Here is a 22,099-nt window from a genome sequence, read left to right on the forward strand (position 1 = left end):
ACTGATCTCATCTGTCTTGGAAATTCGCTTTAACGAATTTCTCCTTACTGGAAACCTTTGGGATGAACTGGAATTCCAGCGATGAGCCAAGTCTTTTCATCAAACATTATTACCTGATCACATATGTTCTTTTGGGTGACTTGATACAAATTCTCATAGGCACACTTCAAAATGTTGTGGGAAGCCTCCCAGAAGAGTGGTCTGATGAGTTTAGTGTGGAGGAACTCACCACCACTGATCTCACCCGTACTGAAAACCTTTGGGATGAACTGGAATGCCAAAGATGAGCCAAGTCTTCTCATCCAACATTATTACCCGATCACACAAATGTTCTGGTTTGATGAGTTTGTTGTGGAAGAACTCATGTGCTGCACAGAGCCTCAAACTCAACCCTACCAAAAAGCCATTTGGGAGGAGATAAAACCCCGATGGTGGGCCAGGTCTTCCCATTCAATATCAGTACCTGACCTCACAAATGTATTTTTTGGCTGGACACAAATTCCCACAAACGTTTGTGAAAAGTGTGCCCAGAAGAGTGGAGGTAGCTCAAAAAAACATGGTTTGACTAGTTTGGTGCAGAGGAACTCGCCACCACTGATCTTACCCCTGCTGGAAACCTTTGGGATGAACTGGAACGCCAATGATTAGCCAAGTCTTTGCATTGATAACTGACCCCACAAAAGTTCTTTTGCTGACTGGATAAAAATTCTTACAGGCACACTCCAAAATATTTAGGAAAAGCCTTCCCAGAAAAGTGGAACCAACTCCATAAAAAACACATGGTTTGGTGGGGAGGAACTGGTGCACTACACAGAGCCCCAACCTCAACCCTACCAAAAAACCTTTGGGAGGAGATGAAACCCTGATAATGAGCCTGGTCTTCTCATTCAACAACAGTACCTGACCTTACAAATGTTTTTTTTGGCTGATTGGACACAAATTCCCACAAAAGTTTGTGAAAAGTCTTCTCAGAAGAGTGGAGGTAGCTCCAAAAAACATGGTTGGACAAGTTTGGTGTGGAGGAACTCACCACCACTGATCTTACCCCTACTGGGAACCTTTGGGATGAACTGGAATGCCAAAGATGCGCCAAGTCTTTTCATCCAGCATTGATAACTGACCCCACAAATGTTCTTTGACTAACTGGATAAACATTCTTACAGGCACACTCCAAAATTTTTTAGGAAAAGCCTTCCCAGAAATGCGGAACCAACTCCATAAAACACATGGTTTGGTTGGGAGGAACCGATGTACTGCGCAGAGCCCCGAACTCAACCCTACCAAGAACCCTTGGGAGGAGATGAAACCCTGATAACGAGCCTGGTCTTCTCATTTAACATCAGTACCTGACCTTACAAATATTCTTTTGACTGATTGGACACAAACTCCCACAGACACAATCCAAAATTTGTGGAAAACCTTTCCAGAGGCTCCAAAAATACATGGTTTGACTAGTTTGGTGTGGAGGAACTCTGGTGTCCTGCACAAAGCCCTGACCTCAACCATACTGAACATTTTTGGGAAAGAACTAGAACACAAATTGGGAGCCAAGCCTCCTCATCCAACATCAGTACCAACAAATGAGCGTGAATTTTCACACGTATTCCAAATTTAAGTGGAAAACCTTTCCAGAAGACAGCAGTGTTATAGTCACAAAGGGGAGGGAGTGGGCAACTGCATAATAATGCCCATTGTTACTGAAATGGGTTGTTCAACGAGCCAATATGGATGTCTGAGAGCTAGAACCATCAGAACATGTACAGATAGATGAAAATATTATATACATGTAATCTCTACCCCTAAACATTTTTATTCCGGTTTTTATGTTAGCTAACTGCTATGCTGTCAGCTGGAGCAAGCAGCGAGTGGTTTGTTGCCTCTACACAAATAAGTACAATACCCCTTATGTGGTGATATATTCACAACTTGACATCATGTGAACCAGATGTCCCTTTACAGTATAAAGCCATTTGCGGACTATCCAGTGTCCTGCCAACGTTTCTGAGAACCGGAAGGTAATGGTCACATTTTGTTGTGTACAAACAGTACAATAACTGAGACAGGAGGATGTGATCAACAAGAACAATTAATGTGCTTGTAGCAGAGGCTGATGGAGGTCTTGTCCCTCTCTGTGCTATGGAAGTGAACAACCCAATCAAAGCAGACTTTGGGAAAAGAGCCTACAGAATGAAACATTATTTGACCAGGGAAGGGACCAGAGGACCAGGGGAGGGACCAGAGGACCAGGGGAGGGACCAGAGGACCAGGGGAGGGACCAGAGGACCAGGGGAGGGACCAGAGGACCAGGGGAGGGACCAGGAGAGGGACCAGGGGAGGGACCAGGAGAGGGACCAGAGGAGGAACCAGAGGACCAGGGGAGGGACCAGAGGACCATGGGAACTAGAGAATTCTAATAGAGCAGCCTCTCTCAACCTTTTCAACACAGAGGAAGCCTTAAAATAAAGTTCCAGTCTCAGGGAGCCCCTGCCAGAAATGATTACATCTACAATTCAGGATACATTAGAGCAGGGCTTAAAATTTCAAGTCCTGAGCTACTAGCCAGGCCTTAAGAGTTACTTGCCACCAACAAACACATACAAACAAACACACCTCTACACACACACACAGACATGTACATACACACACACAGAAACATGTCACAAACACGCACAGAGACACATGTACACAGGCACGTACAGACATGCATACACACAGATACATGTACATGCACAGACACATGTACATACATACACGGACACATGTACACACAGACCCATGTAGGTACATACACACACAGACACATGTACAATTGTACATGCATACACACACGCACGCACACATGACCCCCCCCCCAATAAAAAGTTGCAGTACTTCGTTGTTCACTCACAGATCCTGGTACTGCACTCTAGGGGGAGGCAGAGAGTACAGCACACACTCCTTGCTTTGCTTTCACTGCGTTCAGCTATTGAGCAGTCTGACGGCTCCCAGTGCCAATGACAGATCCGGCCTGAGCTCCGAGCCTGCTCAGCAAGACGGCCCTGGGGGACACACTCGCCCCCACCATCATTTCCACTCGCCACTGGTGAGCAGGCGAGTGGAAATTTCAAGCCCTGCATTAGAGTGATGGAAAGTGGGAAGAAAGTTCCTTACACTTGAGGTTAATAATAAAAGCACCTGTGCGCAATCTGAAATAGGCGAATGTATGAAAAAATATCACAAAATAATCTGCTGCTGCCAAGTCTTCCTATGATCACACCACATATCTGAACAGCAATAGAAAAAAAAAAAAAAAAACAGGACAGCGCTACAGACAGAGGGCTGAAAGTCCACATAAACTATGTATCAGAAACTATCAAACTGAAACTATGAAACTATGTATCATGCTCAGAAACGAGTTGCACATTGATGACGTTAGACATTCAACCCCGAACATCCTGGAGACCCAGCCAGGCTTCACCACCTACGCTACACACCAGGTATAGCGCCATCTGCTGGTGGACCAAGGCTATCTCCTCTCTGGATCAGTCACCTTACATCTGGTTACAGGCATTTACATCCCTATGAGCCTGTTTTTAATATCTAAGATGCGAGTTGCTACACTTACCTTCTTATTAAATATTATCACAGTACACTCTTAGAGGCGCTGTGTTCTTTGTCTCTTCTACTGCAGAGTTTGCTTCGCTCATAGCAGCCTTAGTGCCTACTGGACTACCCCTGCCCAATTTTGTAACATACATGCATGGACTGCTGAACCATGCGCCTGTTATTCTCATGCATAATGAATGACTTTAACCCCCCTGGCGGTATTCCCGAGTGTAGCTCGGGGTAAAGTTTCAGCACCAAAAGCGGTAACCCCGAGCTACACTCGGGAATACACTGCAGCGTTGCTCCGGGATCTCTTCTTCACTTACCTTGTCCTGCACTCCCGCGATGTCCCCGCTGCAGTGTCCTCGGCAATGTAATCCGGCCGATGCCGGCATCTGTCATCTGGGTTCCGTTCCCTGCGACGTCGGGACGTACGGGGGACGGAACCGGCGGGAAATTTAAATATGTGAAAAAGTGACATTCACTCAATACACTAAAATCACATAGTATAACATTCCTGTATCAAACCATTTCACATACATTTTGTCCCGAGTGCTTTGTCCGGCGCCCTGCCGGCATTTTTACTGTTCTTTCTGCCTGGAAACTGAGAAACGTCCATGGCGTCCAAAAAGCGTCCCTTTAGGTCAGACGCGGTTTTAGACCGACTAGAGAACAGCGATAGTAAATCAGAACCACTTGCAGAATTGAGTGATAATGATTGGTGGGGGAAATTCATCATCAGACACTGAAAACGATTCTGCGACTGAGCTCAGCGATGTGCAAACTTGGCGCTCTATTTCACATTTCAGTGTTTTTGGTTTGATATTATTGAATTAAAATGTATTATATTATTATTTTTTATGATTATTTATTAAATTATAATTTATGATTTTGTGTTTCAAATTTTATCCTCCCCGGGATGTTTACTAGACTCTTGTTCGGACAGATTTCAGTGAGTTATTCCTAAAAATTAAAGGCCTACAATAAAAAAACGACATATTTCCATGCAAAAAAATGTACCGCTTTGAGCACAGAAATGACACAATCAGACCGCTAGGGAGGTTAGAGAACAGCGATAGTAAATCAGAACCACTTGCAGAATTGAGTGATAATGATTCGTGGGGGAAATTCCTCATCAGACACTGAAAACGATTCTGCGACTGAGCTCAGCGATGTGCAAACTTGGCGCTCTATTTCACATTTCAGTGTTTTTGGTTTGATTATATTATTGAATTAAAATGTATTATTGTATTATTTTTTATGATTATTTATTAAATTATAATTTATGATTTTGTGTTTCAAATTTTATCCTCCCCGGGATGTTTACTAGACTCTTGTTCGGACAGATTTCAGTGAGTTATTCCTAAAAATTAAAGGCCTACAATAAAAAAACGACATATTTCCATGCAAAAAAATGTACCGCTTTGAGCACAGAAATATGGACATAATCAGACCGCTAGAGAGGCTACACAAGCACCCCACATATGTCCAGGATATCAAACTGGCTAGACACTGGGGAATCACTGCCCTTAGAAGTCATCCACCTATGGGTGTTGGGCTGGGAACATCGTTAGAAGTTTACCGACGCAGAAAAAGCATTTGCTTGACCATCAAATAGATCTACCTCGGCCCATGAATGCCTTTAGGAAAATCCCAACACTGGAGCTTCTAAAACACATAAAATGGCAAGCAAGTAAATCAAACCCCATAGGATTTGGTTAGCAGGCTTGACCCTTGATTGGAGTGCCTGAGGGATACAAGAAACTGGAGGCCGAACGTTGCAGCAAACTCTGAAATATCAGTTTTGGGCGGTCTGACCCTTCAAGGTGTCCATGGTTTACAGGACAATAATCCCATGTTTACATGGCTGTCACCATCGACATGAAGGCGATACAAAAGCCACAAAGCTGGCCCCAGCACAGCGAACAGACGGTGTGGAAAATATTGTCTGTAACTTAAGAAGCGTATAATCCACTTAGTAAATCTTGCATGACGTCCGATGGAAATTTCATCAGACAGCATTCCCCCCACACAGTCTTCCTGCGCAACTGGGATCCAAACAGGTTACACGGTGAACTCTGCAGAGGGATGGACAGATGGACGGGGACTTGTATGTTCAGAGGGACAGGTGATTGACGGGCAGCTGCATGTGCTCTCAGTGCCGTGTAGTTCTGGCATTGCAAAGGAAGTGAAATAAGGGCAAAAAGAGAAATGGAGGGTAATAAAACCTCAATTCTAATAAACATTTTTTTTAAATCACATCAATTTATGCATGCATTCATTTTTTTTTTTTTATAGGTAATCTAAATTTTTTATATTTTGTGCGCTTTTTTTTTTTTTTTTTTTAACAACTTCCAGTTCGGACACTTTTACCCCCTTCCAGACCGGACACTTTCACCCCCTTCCTGACCAGGGCAATTTTCAGCTTACAGCGCTATCACACTTTGAATGACAATTGCGCAGTCATGAAACACTGTACCCAATTGAATTTTTTACCATTTTTTTGAGACAGATAAAGCTTTATTTTGGTGGTATTTATTCACCGCTGGGATTTTTATTTTTTTTTGCTATGTAAATGAAAAAGTTAAAAAATTTTGAAAAAAAGTGTTTTTTTTTTTTTTAAATTTTGCAAATAAATAATATTTCATCATAAATCTTTGCCAAAATGTATTCCGTTATCTTTTTAGTAAAAAAAAATAAAAAATCCAAATTAGTTTATAATCAAAAATTATAATTTTTAAACATTTTTATTTTATTTTTTTATATTATTTTTTATTTTTTTTTTACATACTGTCACCCTAGCAGTACAGTATCACCATGGTGTCACTGTACTACTTGTGGGGGGGTGATGACGATTTTTTTTTTTTTTTACACTGATTGCTTTTACACCCATATAGGATGTAAAAGCAATCATTTCTCTTTCTCTCTGTCTGCATTCTTGCAGCCATTGAGAAGTACTGAGTGAGCTGTGATTGGTCACAGCTTGTCACATGGTACAAGGCTGTTGTGAATAGCCTTGTACCATGTGACCTCTGTGATCATTCACAGATTTCACACGTAGTAAGCAATGATGTCACAAGTGACATCTTGCTTACTACTTTGCATGTGATCACTGATTGGTCAATCAGTGATCACATGATCGGTACCTCGTACAGAGGTCCCGTCCGACGATCGCTGTTTCACTGTGTCCGGAGGACACAGCGGGCACTGGATCGCGGTGCTGCGTGCTCCCAGGGAGCGCGCACAAGCAGGGTGCGGGGAGGCCGTTTATAAACACCCACCCGACCCTGCAGTGCCACCGTCCAGCCGTTTATATGCAACAGCCGGTCGGGAAGTGGTTAATAACTTTTAATCTTTCACATGTTAAAATCTGCATTTTTTGCTAGAAAATTACTTTAACCTCCCAAACAATTTTCTGAAAGCAGAGGCCCTCGAGAATAAAATGATGGCTGTTCAAATATTTTTTTAGGGTCACTCAATTTGTGCTCAACTGCTCATCAAACCCATTATTTTAGGAAAAAAATAAAATGAATTTTTGAGCACGCAAATACAGTATAATAACCATCCATCGAGTAAATAGATACCAAACATGTAAAGCCTAAAAGTCATTCTAAAGGCTTACATTTAAAAAACTCAACGTGTTGTGGTGTGCTACAGCATGTTGTATTAAAGTAATGCCTGCATCATTGAATCACAACACCAATGCACTGCAATGGATGGGTCCACACAAGGAAAGGCCTTCTGCCATGTCTTTGCAGTGGGTAACACTGCCAAAAGGGCCTAGTATGAAGCACCCCAGTGAAATTCCCTGTTTTGCCTCTAACTTCAAGTAACTAGCTGTAAACAAGTGTTTTTTTCCTTTGTTTTGCCACAAAAAATATACATTTCCCACTTAAAAGACATTCATGGAATGTAACCTGCTGAGTTTTACCTGAGCTTCCAGCTGAAGATTGAGCACTGTGCAAGAGGGTTAGATCTGATGCCTTGGGACAGTTTTTCTCATGATTCCTTGTGCATTGGCTACAGTGTGCATGGCCAACTTAAGCATGGCACAAAGGTAATGATTTGGTAGGGAGCCCATCAGGGTGGCTACGCTCCCCCTCCGCACCCAACGTCGTCAGGGTGGCTACGCTCCCCCCCGCACCCAACATAGTCAGGGTGGCTACGCTCCCCCCCCGCACCCAACATCGTCAGGGTGGCTACGCTCCCCCCCTCCCCACCCAACATCGTCAGGGTGGCTACGCTCCCCCCCTCCCCACCCAACATCGTCAGGGTGGCTACGCTCCCCCCCTCCCCACCCAACATCGTCAGGGTGGCTACGCTCCCCCTCCCCACCCAACATCGTCAGGGTGGCTACGCTCCCCCTCCCCACCCAACATAGTCAGGGTGGCTACGCTCCCCCTCCCCACCCAACATCGTCAGGGTGGCTACGCTCCCCCTCCCCACCCAACATCGTCAGGGTGGCTACGCTCCCCCTCCACCCAACATGGTCAGGGTGGCTACGCTCCCCCTCCACCCAACATCGTCAGGGTGGCTACGCTCCCCCTCCACCCAACATGGTCAGGGTGGCTACGCTCCCCCTCCACCCAACATGGTCAGGGTGGCTACGCTCCCCCTCCACCCAACATGGTCAGGGTGGCTACGCTCCCCCTCCACCCAACATGGTCAGGGTGGCTACGCTCCCCCTCCACCCAACATGGTCAGGGTGGCTACACTCAACCTCCATGGACACTTGGCCAAACTTAGAGATGGAAATTAAGTAAACGGAACCTGCAAAACCTCATTCTGGGTTTATGCACACAGCCGTATGATTTTACGCAGGAACTTGAAGGCAGCAAAGCCAACATTTACTCGTGTACAGCACAAATGAAAATGGAGATCCTACGCCTGCTGCATGAAAGTAAACGTAGCACAAACCTTTACAGAAATATAGTTTATATTATATTTATACAGTATAGTATAAGGTCCATGAGCAGTCTGAATACGATTGCGGTTTTGAGTTAATACAAATGATGAGATTTTTGGCTATTTTTATTTAAAAGATAAGTTCAACTTTAAAAAAAAAAAAAAAAAAAAAAAAAAAAGAAAAAAATCACATTTTTTTTGCAGGTAAAACAATGCATTTACTAAATTTTTTTAGTAGGAGCCTGGAAAGCATTGCAACTGTGATCAGCAGATCCGGAGTGCAATGCATGGCTCCTTCAGACTGTCAGTGTAATGACAGGAATCATCAGTTAACGATCTCTAAAGCGCTCAACAGCACCATGACAGTTCTTTGAAAACTACAAGCTGTCGGCAGCATAGGCAATCCTTACTTGTAGTTCATTCATTCAGAGTTTTGTGAATGAACGATGTGGCCATGTGGGTGGAGTCAAATAGTGACAGTGTGAGGAGAAGATCCCCGGCTCACTGTCAAACGGTGGGGGAGGGGAAATCGGCTGCAGGAGCAGGAACATGTTCCACCCATTTTTTGTTCTTTTTGAACCATAAAAACACGGAAAAGTGATGGCAAAGAAAAATTGAGTGGTCCATCAATTCTGTCCATTTTTTTTTTTCTGTTTTGGGGGGGGGGGGGTTTCTGTTTTTTTTAACTTAATTGTCCGAGTATAGATCTATGCTTGTCCCAAGCATGTTTGAAGCCATTTACTGTTGACTGCCTCACCACCTCTAATGGAAGTTTATTCCGAGCATCAACTACTCTTTCAGCAAAAGAATACTTTGAGATTAGTTCTGCTCTTTCCTCCAGTTAGTTCCAGGGTTCCTTTACTCCGTCCAGCCTGATTTGTGTTTACATTGCAACTTCAATGTTTTCAAATAAAATGTTTGCAACAAAATGGCAGCCGTCTGCACATAAGACACCTACTCCCTGTTGCATGAATGTGAATAAAATAAGTAAAATACAGCCTCAGCTCCTGTTCCCCACCTGTGGAGAACGCCTCGTACGCGTTTCGCCCTTTTTGGGGGTTAAAGGTAGCCATTCCAAATTTTTTGAAAAGCATCTGTGGTGTTCTCTACAGGTGGAGAAGAGAAGCTAAAGCCATCTTTTACTCAACAGGGAGTTGATGTGTGTGCAGACATCCGCCACATTGTCTTGAAATCTACCTGACAAGCTGACCCATGTTTTTTTTTTGGGGGGGGGGTGGGGGAACGCATTCACACAGTATCAGGGACGAACTGACCATTTGGAAACTCGGGCACTGCCCGAGGCCGCGGGGTCAGTAGGGGGCCCCATGAGATGCCCCTGGTACCTTTTTCATAGGCTTTTTTGAGTTTGGGCAAGGACACAGGGGCCCCATTATCCCGTTGCCCGGGGGCCCCATGAGTTGTCAGTCCACCCCTGCACAGTATTATTTTCATTGTTTAGATCAAGGTTTTGTTCAAAATGAGGCATTTTGTCAAAACCTTGAACTGAAATGATACCAATTTTTTTATTTCACATTTTGAACATCATGAATGCTTTTTTGTGTAGGTGTTTGAGAAGACCTTGGTTTGTTGTCTCCATTTCACTACACTACAAAACACCTGATAATGGCACCTGAACCTTTAGGAATGCTGGGAATGGACAAGCCCAGAAGGAAGTGGAATGGCTGAAAAGGTATAGGTTGGCCGAGCCAAGTCATGAACATCTACTAGAAAGGGCATCTGTTAAAACATTCCAAAAAGAAATGTGGCAATGGCTTCCTGTATTGGTTGAGCATCTCCAGCAAGTGGATGTGATCACCGAGGTAATCATATGAAGGCATTCAGGAATGTGTACCAAGGGTAGAGAAATCCCAGAAGGAAGTAGAATGGCTGAAAAGGTATAGGTTGGCCGAGCCATGTCATGAACATCTACCAGAAAGGGCATCTGTTGGAACATTCCAAAAAGAAATGTGGCAATGGCTTCCTGTACTGGTTGAACATCTCCAGCAAGTGGATGTGATCACCGAGTTAACTATATGAAGGAATTCAAGAGTGTGTGCCAAGGGTAGAGAATTCCCAAAAGGAAGTGGAATGGCTGGAAAGTTATAGATTGGCCGAGGCGTGTCATGAACATCTACCAGAAGGGGCATCTGTTGGAACATTCCAAAAAAAAAAAAAAAAAAAATGTGGCAATGGCTTGCTGTATTGGTTGAACATCTCCAGCAAGTGGACGTGATCACCGAGGTAATCATATGAAGGAATTCAGAAGAGCGTACCAAGGGTAGAGAATTCCCAGAAGGAAGTGGAATGGCTGGAAAGTTATAGATTGGCCGAGGCGTGTCATGATCATCTACCAGAAGGGGCATCTGTTAGAACATTCCAAAAAAAAAAAAACAAATGTGGCAATGGCTTCCTGTGTTAAACTTCTCTAGCAAGTGGACGTTTTCAAGTTAATCATATGAAAGAATTCAGGAGAGTGTACCAAGGGTAGAGATTTCCCAAAAGGAAGTGGAATGGCTGGAAAGTTATAGGTTGGCCGAGGCATATCAAACATCTACCAGAAGGGGCATTTGTTGGAACATTAAAAAAAAAACAAAAAAAACTAAATGTGGCAATGGCTTCCTGTGTTGGTTGAACTTCTCCAGCAAGTGGACGTGATCACCGAGTTAATCATATGAAGGAATTCAGGAGTGTGTACCAAGGGTAGATAGTTTTGTGTAGGGTCTCTTTATAGAGAGCACATATGGAAGTTTTATTGGCATTACTCCAATTCTTCTAGATCTAGTGCACGACCCAGAGGACCTTCCAGAACCGGTCCAGATACAATGAACAGTATGAAGTGAGCAGGGACAGAGCTGGTGCGGAGCTGGTGACCGGGCTCCTGGGATCCATCCAACCCTGTCTTAGCCAGTTTATTATAAGTACAAAAATAGCCAACATCAAAGAGAAATGGTCTCAACACCCGTCCCTGAAAACATCTCTCAGTCCTCACCCAGTTCTTAGAAGGCATTTGTACAAAAAGACAGACGGGAATACAGATGGAAATAGAACTGGGTATTACAGATGATGGTGTACACACACACACACAGAAAGGTACATGAACACACCAACATGCCCACCGACACAGGGATGCCGTGGTAAAAATTAAATGGCATGTTGCATTTGGCAGGTGGTACTGCTGCCAAACACAACCCAATCAACTGGAAGGCTTCACCGCAGCTGGATGCAACGCACACAATTGTGGAGTGGTGAGTTGACATTTCGAGGTTTAAAGTAGGTGGTATATGTTGCCTCCTCACTGCCTGTCAAACACCCTTCTGAAAAGCGACCCGCCAGGGATCGCATTTCAGAGTAGCACCAGAATATGTGAATGCATGAGTAAAAAGGGATGTGTAGATATTTCCTCTTTATTATGGTTAGGACTGATCATAAAACAGAATGATTATCTTACATTAGTTAAAAGAGGAGTAAGGCTTTGTTCCCCCCCCCCCATTTATACCTACCTAGGAGGATGCAGCAATGCTCTGATGCTGTATCTGTCCCGTCGGCTCTAAGGATGAGAACTCAGCGATCACATGACCGCTGATCACGGAGTTCTCCTCTCCGCTCTGAGCAGAGACTGTCAGTCACCGCTCTCTGCTCTGCCCCCCAATGACTAGAGTGCTGGGCTGTGGAGGGGGAAGGAGCGGCTGGCTCAGGCTCTTCCTGCTTCAGAGACACAGTCAGATGCCGCTGCAGACTCTGGGGTGGATCCCGACTTCGAGGTCAAGATCTTTCCCCAGCCTGGACCAGCAGAGTGACATCAACAGCGGACTTCAATTTGCTGAAAATGGAAGGCCAAAAAAGTTTTGGCTGTACTTCTCCTTTAGAATAGAATAGTGCCACATCTCTAGTATTAATAATCATAGGCAAAAAGGGGGAGAAAAAGAAACGGGAAAAAGTGAATTCCCTAAAACAAAATGGGGACGTTTGAAGCACAACATATCTAAAATCACGGTTTCCTGTCAATATTCACAACATATATTATGTATTTTTAAGGGTTCTGCTTGTTTTCCCCTTTTTGCCTAAACAGAACGATTAAATGATCATTTTTAAATTACTTTAGCTCTGGAAGATTTTACCTCCTTCAGGACCAGGACATTTTTTGCTATACTGCACCGGGCTACTTTAACTGGTAATTGTGCGGTCATGAAATGCTGTACCCAAATAGAGCTTTCTTTTGGTGGTATTTGATCACCACTGGGGATTTTATTTTTTGCGGTATAAAAATAAATTTTGAAAAAAATATATATATATTTTTTTTTTTACTCTCGGTTATAACATATCCAATAAAAAATAAAAATCTAATTTCTTCATAAAATTTTGGCCAAAATGTATTCTGCTACAGGTCTGATAAAAAAAATCCCAAGAAGTGAATAATGGTTGGTTTGCGTGTAGCGCCTACAAACTATGGTATATATATTGGAATTTTTTTCTTTTATACCACTAATGGCGGTGATGGGTGACCTATAATGGGACTGCTGCAGGCAATCTGACACTAACTGCCACTGACCTCATCAGTGATATTAATACAGCGATCATACTATGCACTGTCACTGTACTAATTATATTATTATACAAGGTTTATATAGCGCCAACAGTTTGCGCAGCGCTTTACAAAATGAAGGCAGACAGTACAGTTACAATACAATTTGGTACAAGAGGAAACAGAGGGCCCGGCTCAAAGCTTACAATCTAAGAGGTGACACTGGCTGGGAAGGGGTTAACGTCTAGAGCCATCAAGGGGTCAAATGTGTAATTAGCTACGCGTAGTGTGTGTAAAGTGTGCTGCTTTTACTACTAGAGCTCTCCATTTCTCATCCCTGGGAAAAGAAACGGACAGATCTCCCCCTGTGTGCAGAGCTCTGTGCTAAATGTCAACACAGAGCTGTGGTGCGGGTGCTGGAGGGGGTGTTCGGTGGGGGATCATGCGCACCTAAAAACCAGAAATAAGCAGCGACGTATGGTAACATCACCTTGCTCACAGCGGCCACCCATCTGCAGTACATTATGGGGGGGGGGGTGATCGTAAAGTAGTTAATAAATGTTTGGATTTAGGAGATCTTACTTGTAATCTATAAAGCGTGGGAAAAAGCGTGCATTGCAACTTTCAATGCTTACTCCATGACGAATCTCCTTTGTGATTGTGTCTAGAGATTATATACACACACGTCCATATATATTTGGACACAGGCACAATTTCTTTCAGGTATTTACCAAAACATATTCCAGCTTTAGTTCTATAATGGATATGGGCGGACAGTGCGCACTCTCAGGTGTAATGTACATCCAAACTGGGGGAAGGGTTTAGGAATTACAGCTCTTAAGAGTAGCCATCCACCCTTTTTCAAGGGACCAAAAGTAATTGGACAAATGAATATAATCATAAATAAAATGTTAATTTGTAATATTTTGTTGAGAATCCTTTACTGGCAATGACTACCTGAAGTCTGGAACCCATGGACATGACCAAAGACTGGGTTTCCTCCTTCCCGATGCTTTGCCTGAAGTCTGGAACCCATGGACATTACCAAAGACTGGGTTTCCTCCTTCCCGATGCTTTGCCTGAAGTCTGGAACCCATGGACATGACCAAAGACTGGGTTTCCTCCTTCCCGATGCTTTGCCTGAAGTCTGGAACCCATGGACGTAACCAAAGACTGGGTTTCCTCCTTTCTGATGCTATGGTAATGTCCATGGGTTCCAGACTTCAGGCAAAGCATCAGAAAGGAGGAAACCCAGTCTTTGCCTGAAGTCTGGAACCCATGGACATGACCAAAGACTGGGTTTCCTCCTTCCCGATGCTTTGCCTGAAGTCAGGAACCCATGGACATGACCAAAGACTGGGTTTCCTCCTTCCCGATGCTTTGCCTGAAGTCTGGAACCCATGGACATGACCAAAGACTGGGTTTCCTCCTTCCCGATGCTTTGCCTGAAGTCTGGAACCCATGGACGTGACCAAAGACTGGGTTTCCTCCTTCCCGATGCTTTGCCTGAAGTCTGGAACCCATGGACGTGACCAAAGACTGGGTTTCCTCCTTTCTGATGCTATGGTAATGTCCATGGGTTCCAGACTTCAGGCAAAGCATCAGAAAGGAGGAAACCCAGTCTTTGCCTGAAGTCTGGAACCCATGGACATTACCAAAGACTGGGTTTCCTCCTTCCCGATGCTTTGCCTGAAGTCAGGAACCCATGGACATGACCAAAGACTGGGTTTCCTCCTTCCCGATGCTTTGCCTGAAGTCTGGAACCCATGGACGTGACCAAAGACTGGGTTTCCTCCTTCCCGATGCTTTGCCTGAAGTCTGGAACCCATGGACATGACCAAAGACTGGGTTTCCTCCTTCCCGATGCTTTGCCTGAAGTCTGGAACCCATGGACGTGACCAAAGACTGGGTTTCCTCCTTTCTGATGCTATGGTAATGTCCATGGGTTCCAGACTTCAGGCAAAGCATCAGAAAGGAGGAAACCCAGTCTTTGGTCACGTCCATGGGTTCCAGACTTCAGGCAAAGCATCAGAAAGGAGGAAACCCAGTCTTTGGTAATGTCCATGGGTTCCAGACTTCAGGCAAAGACTGGGTTTCCTCCTTTCTGATGCTTTGCCTGAAGTCTGGAACCCATGAACATGACCAAAGACTGGGTTTCCTCCTTTCTGATGCTTTGCCTGAAGTCTGGAACCCATGGACATGACCAAAGACTGGGTTTCCTCCTTTCTGATGCTTTGCAAGGCTCTAACTGCAGCTGTCTTCAGTTGTTCTTTGTGGGTCTTTCTGCCTTTAGTTTCGCCTTCAGCAAGTGAAATGCATGCTCAATTGGGTTGAGATCAGGTCATTGACTCGGCCATTGCAGAATATTCCACTTCTTTTCCTTCAAAAGCTCCTGGGTTGCTTTTGCAGTGTGTTTTGGATCATTGTCCATCTGTACTGTAAAGCGCCGTCCAATCAGATTTGCTGAATCTGGGCTTACAGTATATCTGTAAACATGTCAGAATCCATCCGGCTGCTTCTGTCGCTTCTCTGGATGTTGTGAATGGGTTATCTTTACCATAGAGAGGATCCTGCGATCATCCACCACTGTTGTCTTCCATGGACGTCCATGCCTTTTTATGTTGCTGAGCTCACCAGTGCGTTCTTTCCTCAGAATGGACCAAACTGTGGATTTGGCCGCTCCTAATGTTGCTGCGATCTCTCGGATGGATTTGTTTCATTTTTGAAGCCTTACAATGGTCTATTTCACTTGCATGGACTCCTTTGAATGCATGATGGAGATTCACAGCAATAGATTCCAAATACAGCAATAGATTCCAATACCTTTTACCTGCTTAACTGATGAAAAAATAACGAAGGAGTAGCCCACACCTGGCCATGAAACAACTTTTGATCTAACTATCCAATTACTTTTGGTCCCTTGAAAAAGGGGGGATGGCTACTCTTAAGAGCTGTAATTCCTAAACCCTTCCTCCAATCTGGATGTACATCCCCTCAAATTACACCTGAGAGTCCGCACTGTCCACCCAGATCATTATATGACTAGAGCTTGAATAGGTTTTGGAAAATACTTGAAAAAAAACTAAAATTGTGCCTGTGTCCAAATATATATGGACCTAACTGTACACACACATATATATATACACATACATACAAACATATACACACGCATATCCCCCATACGCAGAACTAATTGGGAATTTTCTTGGCCCTGGCAGCATAGTTAGGGTGAGTATGTTGCTGGAGAGACGCCATTAAAGAGAACCTGTTGTTTTCCCCCACACATCCAAAGCATGGTATGGTTGACGTTTAACATTTAGTCTGCTTTAAACCAGCTAAACACATTAAAATATTCTGTGCAATACTACCACAAACAGCACTAGAAAAAAAACAAAAAAAAGCAAAAAAATGTACAATCTGAAGATTAACCACATAAAAAAATGGTAGGACTTATCTACACACGCCTACAGATTCTCCAATCTCTGTGTCTGCTACAGAGAGCATGAACTGTACAACCCCACCACACACATCATAATCTGACAATTTCCAGTTCACACACCGGAGCCCCATTGTTCCGTTTAGATCAGGTCTTTTGCGACCGCAGATTGTAATGTGTGGACTGCTTAGACACCAAGGCACCTCCAGCATTTGCTCCCTATACCGTGGTGCAGCGTGAAGGAAAGCCAACATTTCACCGAGCCGATGCAATGTATGTCCCCCGACCATTATGGAGTGAGTACTTGGTGACGGGGAGAGGACACACAGACATACAAATAGATCAGTGACTGGAAGAGGACACACAGAGACATACAAACAGATCAGTGACGGGGAGAGGACACACAGACACAGACATACAAACAGATCAGTGACGGGGAGAGGACACACGGACAGAGACATACAAGCAGATCAGTGACGGGGAGAGGACACAGACATACAAGCAGATCAGTGACGGGGAGAGGACACATGGACAGAGACATACAAATAGATCAGTGACGGGGAGAGGACACACAGACAGAGACATACAAGCAGATCAGTGACGGGGAGAGGACACACAGACAGAGACATACAAGCAGATCAGTGACGGGGAGAGGACACACAGAGACATACAAGCAGATCAGTGACGGGGAGAGGACACAGACATACAAGCAGATCAGTGACAGGGAGAGGACACACAGAGACATACAAGCAGATCAGTGACGGGGAGAGGACACACAGAGACATACAAGCAGATCAGTGACGGGGAGAGGACACACACAGAGACATACAAGCAGATCAGTGACGGGGAGAGGACACACGGACAGAGACATACAAGCAGATCAGTGACGGGGAGAGGACACACAGAGACATACAAGCAGATCAGTGACGGGGAGAGGACACACAGAGACATACAAGCAGATCAGTGACAGGGAGAGGACACAGACATACAAGCAGATCAGTGACGGGGAGAGGACACAGACATACAAGCAGATCAGTGACGGGGAGAGGACACAGACAGAGACATACAAGCAGATCAGTGACAGGGAGAGGACACAGACATACAAGCAGATCAGTGACAGGGAGAGGACACAGACATACAAGCAGATCAGTGACGGGGAGAGGACACACAGAGACATACAAGCAGATCAGTGACGGGGAGAGGACACACAGAGACATACAAGCAGATCAGTGACGGGGAGAGGACACAGACATACAAGCAGATCAGTGACAGGGAGAGGACACAGACATACAAGCAGATCAGTGACAGGGAGAGGACACACAGAGACATACAAGCAGATCAGTGACGGGGAGAGGACACAGACATACAAGCAGATCAGTGACGGGGAGAGGACACAGACATACAAGCAGATCAGTGACGGGGAGAGGACACAGACAGAGACATACAAGCAGATCAGTGACGGGGAGAGGACACAGACAGAGACATACAAGCAGATCAGTGACGGGGAGAGGACACAGACAGAGACATACAAGCAGATCAGTGACGGGGAGAGGACACACACAGACATACAAGCAGATCAGTGACGGGGAGAGGACACACAGACAGAGACATACAAGCAGATCAGTGACGGGGAGAGGACACACGGACAGAGACATACAAGCAGATCAGTGACGGGGAGAGGACACACGGACAGAGACATACAAGCAGATCAGTGACGGGGAGAGGACACACACAGAGACATACAAGCAGATCAGTGACGGGGAGAGGACACACGGACAGAGACATACAAACAGATCAGTGACGGGGAGAGGACACACACAGAGACATACAGACAGATCAGTCGTTATACGGGGGGAAGGGGATGGGGGGGCGGTAACTGATGTAAATGTATAATATATATGTAAAGTGCTGCGTACATTGACGGCGCTATATAAGTACCTGAAATAAATATTTTTTAAAAAACTGTCCGTTTCAGTTTTTGGCCAAATGAGTCTTGAATTTTCGGTTTTGGTCCAAGAATTTTCACTTTGGCGCACCACATGCTTTATGCAGGCCATAGATAGGTCATTTATCGGCCGAATTTTCGTCCGCACGAAAAAAATCGGCTGATATTCACGCCGTTAGTGGGGCAATGCCGTCGGCCGTTTTTCGTGGAACATCTAATTTATTTTTATCGGTCATGCTGAAAAATTTACGAAAAACGACCGTTTTGCGTGGACATTGGTGGCGGCATCGGCAATGGGGGTCGGCCGATTTTTCGTTTAGTTGATAAGCGGACCGCCTATGGCCTGCCTTAGCAATACAACATCACCTATAAAAATAAATCCTCGCCATCTGCAAAACCTGTATTGTAAAATGGATCTTGAATGGAGATCCCAAATGAAGACGGTAGAGCCAACTTCCTCAGCTGCTGCCACAACATACCTCTCTGCAGAGCGACCTCCTCCATCCCCCCGAGGTCTGCAAGACTTGCAGAGACGATTCCTTCCTCACAGAAGCGGTACAACCAACCCTCCTCTGATGCATGTAGCACCATTCCCGGGACCGGCTCATCTTCCCACTTCTTACAGCACAGAATATTTCATTACCGGCCTTTATATAGTGCAGGCCATTCACGCAGCGCCTTACACACTGTACAGTCACACCAGTCCCTGCCCTCAGAGCTTACAATCTAAACTCCCTAACTCCCATACTAGGGACAATTTAGACAGGAGCCAACCTGTCTTTGGAGTGTGGGAGGAACCTGGAGTACCTGGAGGAAACCCATGCAGGCACAATATTTTTTTTGTTCAAGAAGTGGGTGGTGGGGTGGGGGGAGTAAACCCTCTGGAGGGCGAGGGGTTAAATAAAGGTTTGTGTGCCAAGAGTTCAGCTTTAATAATGAGTGATGGACGGGAATCTTGCCTTCTAGTTTGCTGGGGATCCATAGAGCAGAACACCCTATACTAGGGGAGCAGAACACCCTATAATTCACACAGGTACACTCTGGCAGAGCAATTACGGTTAGACATAGTTAACCCCTTCCAGTCCGGACGCTCCCCCCCCCCCTTCCAGTCCAGACGCTCCCCCCCCCCTTCCAGTCCAGACGCTCCCCCCCCCCTCCCAGTCCAGTCCGGACACTTTCCCCCCCTCCCAGTCCGGACACTTTCCCCCCCTCCCAGTCCGGACACTTTCCCCCCCTCCCAGTCCGGACACTTTCCCCCCCTCCCAGTCCGGACACTTTCCCCCCCTCCCAGTCCGGACACTTTCCCCCCCTCCCAGTCCGGACACTTTCCCCCCCTCCCAGTCCGGACACTTTCCCCCCCTCCCAGTCCGGACACTTTCCCCCCCTCCCAGTCCGGACACTTTCCCCCCCTCCCAGTCCGGACACTTTCCCCCCCTCCCAGTCCGGACACTTTCCCCCCCTCCCAGTCCGGACACTTTCCCCCCCTCCCAGTCCGGACACTTTCCCCCCCTCCCAGTCCGGACACTTTCCCCCCCTCCCAGTCCGGACACTTTCCCCCCCTCCCAGTCCGGACACTTTCCCCCCCTCCCAGTCCGGACACTTTCCCCCCCTCCCAGTCCGGACACTTTCCCCCCCTCCCAGTCCGGACACTTTCCCCCCCTCCCAGTCCGGACACTTTCCCCCCCTCCCAGTCCGGACACTTTCCCCCCCTCCCAGTCCGGACACTTTCCCCCCCTCCCAGTCCGGACACTTTCCCCCCCTCCCAGTCCGGACACTTTCCCCCCCTCCCAGTCCGGACACTTTCCCCCCCTCCCAGTCCGGACACTTTCCCCCCCTCCCAGTCCGGACACTTTCCCCCCCTCCCAGTCCGGACACTTTCCCCCCCTCCCAGTCCGGACACTTTCCCCCCCTCCCAGTCCGGACACTTTCCCCCCCTCCCAGTCCGGACACTTTCCCCCCCTTCCAGTCCGGACACTTTCCCCCCCCCACTTCCAGTCCGGACACTTTCCCCCCCCCACTTCCAGTCCGGACACTTTCCCCCCCCCCACTTCCAGTCCGGACACTTTCCCCCCCCCACTTCCAGTCCGGACACTTTCCCCCCCCCACTTCCAGTCCGGACACTTTCCCCCCCCACTTCCAGTCCGGACACTTTCCCCCCCCACTTCCAGTCCGGACACTTTCCCCCCCCACTTCCAGTCCGGACACTTTCCCCCCCCACTTCCAGTCCGGACACTTTCCCCCCCCACTTCCAGTCCGGACACTTTCCCCCCCCACTTCCAGTCCGGACACTTTCCCCCCCCCACTTCCAGTCCGGACACTTTCCCCCCCCCACTTCCAGTCCGGACACTTTCCCCCCCTTCCAGTCCGGACACTTTCACCCCCTTCCAGTCCGGACACTTTCCCCCCCTTCCTGCCCAGGCCAATTTTCAGCTTTCAGCGCTATCACACTTTGAATGACAATTGCGCGGTCATGCAACACTGGAGCCATATTAATTTTTTAGTATTTTTTGAGACAGATAAAGCTTTATTTTGGTGGTATTTATTCACCACTGGGGGTTTTTTTTGCGATATAAAAGTGGAAAAAGTCCAAACATTTTGAAAAAAAGTGTTTTTCTTATAAAATTTTGCAAATAAATAATATTTCATCATAAATCTTGGCCAAAATGTATTCCATTATCTTTTTAGTAAAACAAAATAACCCAAATTAGTTTATAACCAAAAATCTATTTTTAAACTTTTTTTTGACATTTTTATATTATGCTTTTTTTTTTTTTTTACATACTGTCACCCTAGCAGTACAGTGTCACCATGGTGACACTGTACTACTTGTGGGGGGTGATGATTTTTTTTCGCTGATTGTTTTTATACCTATAAAGACTGTAAAAGCAATCATTTCTCCTCTCTGGCTGTTTTCTTGCAGCCATTGAGAACTACGGAGTGAGCTGTGATTGGTCACAGCTTGTCACATGGTACAAGGCTGTTGTGAATAGCCCTGTACCATGTGACCTCTGTGATCATTCATAGATTTCACAAGTAGTAAGCAATGATGTCAGAAGTGACATCTTGCTTACTACTCTGCATGTGATCACTGATTGGCCAATCAGTGATCACATGATCGGGACCTCGCACACAGGTCCCGTACGACGATCGGTGTTCCACTGTGTCCGGAGGATACAGCTGGCACCGGATCGCGGTGCTGCGTGCTCCGAGGGAGCGCGCACAAGCAGAGGACGGGGTGGCAGTTTATAAACGGTCACACGACCCTGCACTGCCACCGTCTGGCCGTTTATATACAACGGCCGGACGGGAAGTGGTTAATAGGTTGAACAAAAAAAATACACAAGTCAAAAATGAACATAAATGAAAAAAAAAACAAAAACAGAAATCAAACCCCCAAACTTGACTATATAAATAATGATCACAGGCACCAAGCGGAGTCTCCTGCCATAAAGGTGTACATATCGCAAACAAAACTGACACAGATCAATACAACGAAAAAAACATGGCGGAGCTTCACGTCTCCGGCAGGCGCTCACCTGATTGTCTCCGCATCGATGGCCGCTGGGTGGGGCTGACGGGTGCTGGAGCTGCCCCGAACTCATATCTGCCATCCTGCGCTCCATCTGCTCTAATCGCTCCAGAATCGACATCCTAAACTGATTATCTGCGGGGCAAGAAAAAGGAAGACGAGTCAGGAACAATCAGA

At 46.0% G+C, this 22,099-nt stretch overlaps 1 protein-coding gene across 1 annotated transcript in view; it reads right to left on the reverse strand.

Annotated features, from left to right (window-relative positions):
- The window catches only part of CAMTA2 (calmodulin binding transcription activator 2), a gene marked incomplete at its 5' end in the record, with an annotated part of 144,538 nt that overhangs the window by 41,642 nt on the left and 80,797 nt on the right, over positions 1 to 22,099 (reverse strand). Inside the window, 1 exon segment of the mRNA XM_089657665.1 lies at positions 21,930 to 22,057. Within this exon segment, the coding sequence (XP_089513791.1) occupies positions 21,930 to 22,057 (128 nt within the window).

This window comes from Staurois parvus, unplaced genomic scaffold (assembly GCF_062004578.1).
Source record: "Staurois parvus isolate SC_StPar_1 unplaced genomic scaffold, SC_StPar_1.0 ptg001017l, whole genome shotgun sequence".
Classification (NCBI taxonomy): Eukaryota; Metazoa; Chordata; class Amphibia; order Anura; family Ranidae; genus Staurois; species Staurois parvus.